At 45.3% G+C, this 3,489-nt stretch overlaps 1 protein-coding gene across 1 annotated transcript in view; it reads right to left on the minus strand.

Moving 5' to 3' along the window:
• PLEKHA8 (pleckstrin homology domain containing, family A (phosphoinositide binding specific) member 8) overlaps nucleotides 1-3,333 on the minus strand; it is a 25,794-nt gene extending 22,461 nt beyond the window's left edge. Inside the window, exon 1 of the mRNA XM_010007636.1 lies at nucleotides 3,132-3,333. Within this exon, the coding sequence (XP_010005938.1) occupies nucleotides 3,132-3,333 (202 nt within the window). The remainder of the gene's footprint in view (nucleotides 1-3,131) is intronic.
• Between the last annotated feature and the right edge of the window lie 156 nt (nucleotides 3,334-3,489).

Raw genomic sequence — 3,489 nt, forward strand, 5'->3', positions numbered from 1 at the left:
CAAAATTGCATATATGTTTCACTAGGCAATCTCCAAAGACTAAAGAAATTTATTTTATTAATCAGAATTTATGATTAACAAAGAGCATGAATTGCAGCTTGAGTTCAATCTGAGGGTCTTGTGAGAGACAGATTCCAACCAGCAACAAGCGGCCTTTGCCTGCAGTTCACCCCCATTCTCTCCTTTCTCTGTCCTGCAAGCAGCATCCCCCGGTTTGAAATCACTCCTGCTACAACACTGCAGCCAAGATCTGGCTTTGATGCTGCCCACACCAGAATGTTTTATGCTCAGCCAGGGCAACAGACAGCAGCAGCACAACAGACTGAGAAGCTATAGAGAAGGTATAGGATGATGCTTTTATCACTCCCAACTCCTTACTACAATAAGCAGTACTGAAATAAGAGCCATACACCCTTTATCCACGCTATAAGCCCACTTCTAGCCTCCACGATGTTTACCAAGCAATGCTAACTTTAGACAGAGTTCTGGCAAAGGATGAAATCTAGAAATTTTTTAAGAGCAAGTTACATGCTTTGGCTATAGGCTCAGCTGAGACCATTTACACACCTGAATGATTTAAGTCACCCAGATCTGGATTTTGAGGATTAATAATTAGAAGTTTGCAGAGGCATCATCTATTAGGCCAAGCAAAAAAGTGCTATCACACTTTATACATCAGTGATAATTGTGCTTGCAAAGTTTCCTGCTCCTTTAAGGTTTTAGTCAATTTTGCAGGGGAAGGTTAGACAAGAGCAATCTCAGGACATGCTTACTGCAAACACAAGATCCCAAGTGAATTTTCATAGGCTAGACTTGTCTGCATGCATATCTGAAGTTGGCACACTTCACTTGAAGCTAAACAAGATTTTCGCCCTGAGAAACCACTAAGTGGTGGCCATTGCATTAGTCGAGAGAAAAAGTTTAAAATACCAGTTATCTAAATTCAGAGATCTCAGAGGCAGCACTGGAACCCCTGCATACAGAAACCAGGACATATGCACAGGATCAACACTAGAGGAAAAAACCCTAAATCCAAGCAGAAACCAAGTAACACTCATTCAATTTATCCTAATCTACATAAAGCAAACAAGTGCACTTACTATAGAACAAGATAACTTGTTTGAGCAGTAAGACAAGCTAATCTGTCTTTCAGTCATTGGCATTCATTGCTGTGCTTTTTTTGCCCTTTGCCCATGGAAAGCCAACCTCATTTCCTACTTCTGAAATGTTCTTGCTGTCAATAACTACGTAATTTACAACACAGATCTAGCTCCCTGCCCAAAAGCTGGGGGAAAATGGGTCGATGTGGACTTGACTTCTCATGACAGAAGACATTATAAAACCAAAATTCCCAGAAAAGACTCAATTACCAACAAACTCTTCAACAGCTCCACTCTCACAGCAAGAAGGGAAAATAGCTCTCCTTTTGTACCATTTCAAGCTTTTTTTGTGTGAATGTGTTATCTCCTCTCTGACTGTGTGAAAGTGTGTTCCTGATTATAAGGAGGAAAGGGCACAAGATCCATGCTGGGCATGGTTACATCAGCACTGTTACTAACACAGGCACACACCAACATACAGAGATGACACACATTTTCCCTACCTTTTGCATACATCATTTACACTAAACAGAACCAGATTAGTTAGTCCTGAGCAAGAGGAAAAGTATGTTGAGGGCAGAATACTGGCAGAAACACTATTCTGGATGACCTGTTGAACCTTCTTGCATCCCTTAATCCCTGACAGGAGGCTTTCCTGTCTCTCACTCCCCAGCTCTTTGCTACTGCTACGATTAAGACCACATCTGAGTAATCACTTTTTTTTCATCATTGCATAAATTTATAATTTAATGGCTTCAGGGCAGGAAGGCTTCGTTTCATGCCAAAAGAAAGCACATATAAGCATAGTTAGCTTGCAGAACAGCAAATTTACTGTTCTCAAACACATGACAGGCCTACAGCCTAAGAAAAGGGATGGAATGAACCTGATGACCACACTTAGTCACAGAGTCGAGTTTTAGCAGAGAAATCACAGCGATGCTTCAATCCTCAATCACAGGTTCTCTCTCTGCTGAGAACAAAAACTCATCTAGTTTTCAGCTGCGACAAATCTCATGCATCCAAGGAAAAGAGATTCCTTCAGTCTGCATTCACTGAGGTTGAGTTTTCCAAAGCACCATCCTTCTTCATGAAGGGCCCTTGGGCTGACAGTGCATATCAATGTGGCTAGGAAAAAAAAAAAGTTTTTATGGGACAGGGATATTTCTGGTTCTTAGTCTTCATCTTACCATCAAAACAGAAGATAAGCCCAGCTGATCCTTCCATGTACACACTTGGGCACAAATGCTACAATGCCAAAGGCCAGTCAGCCATCTACACGCTCACCAGTTCCCACAGACTGGTGTTCCCCAAGGCACAAAACTAAGAGTGCAAGGGCTCTAAATACATCCCAACATCTAAGCAATGCAAAGAAAAGCAAGCTCAAAAATCTTCAAATCGACAGACCCATAGATTTTTTTTATTATGAGCAAAAGGACTAATAATGCTGCCTGAGTAGTTTGGGTTGGAAGGGACCTTTAAAGGTCACCTAGTCCAGCCCCTCTGCAGTGAGTGAGGACACCTTCAAGGAGCAACTAGTTCTGCAATCCAAACGGAAAACCCAAGCGTGGCTGCTCCTACTGCCATACACTCCACAATTCAAGGGCATTCACAAATTATTTTAAAAAAAACCAACCCTGTACCCATATCTATTCACTGAGACCTGACAAATGTTTATTCCCCTCGAAGAGCACCTACTGCCTCAAGGGGAAAAGCAGCAGCAACCTTCCAACACACCCAGCCTCATGCAGCACTCTCCCCCCACCCCCCTGAATTCATCACTCCTTCATGCTTCAGCTTTTCCTTTGTTCAGTTCTTATCCCCTCCACTTCCCCAACTACCCAGAGAGCTGCAGCTGTCCCAGCCTCTCCGAAAAAAACCCTCCAGCAACCCGGCAGCCCTCCTACACACGCTGCCTGGCAATGTCAAGGTGGTCACGGCTATTTATTTTTTTTTTTCCTCTACCATCAAGTTCCTGCAATGTTTCAACAACCTACGGAGAGGTTTGCACCAGGCAAGACCCCATCCACGCACCCTGAATTACAGGGTGTCCCCGACCCCGGCGTGTCCAGCGGGGGGCACCCCACGGGGGACCCCCCGCGGGGGACACGGGTGGCCCCGGACCCGTGTCCCCCGTCCCTGCAGCGCTTCCCACAGCACCACCTGCAACCTCCGCCGAGCAAACCCCGGACACACGCCGCTGCTTCCAGGCTGCTACAAAAGTCGAGCGTCCCATGGCACGGAAACAGCCCCAAAACTAAAACACGGGCCCAGCACCAGCAGGACAGTCCCTCCTTTTCCGCCTCCCACCCTTTTCTCCCCCCTTTTTTTTTTTTTCCCCCCACACCCCGCTCTCCCAAGCGGGGGTTTCATGCTGCCACTTTTCCCTCCC

This window comes from Chaetura pelagica, unplaced genomic scaffold, assembly GCF_000747805.2.
Source record: "Chaetura pelagica isolate M959 unplaced genomic scaffold, ChaPel_1.0 scaffold10, whole genome shotgun sequence".
Taxonomy (NCBI): Eukaryota; Metazoa; Chordata; class Aves; order Apodiformes; family Apodidae; genus Chaetura; species Chaetura pelagica.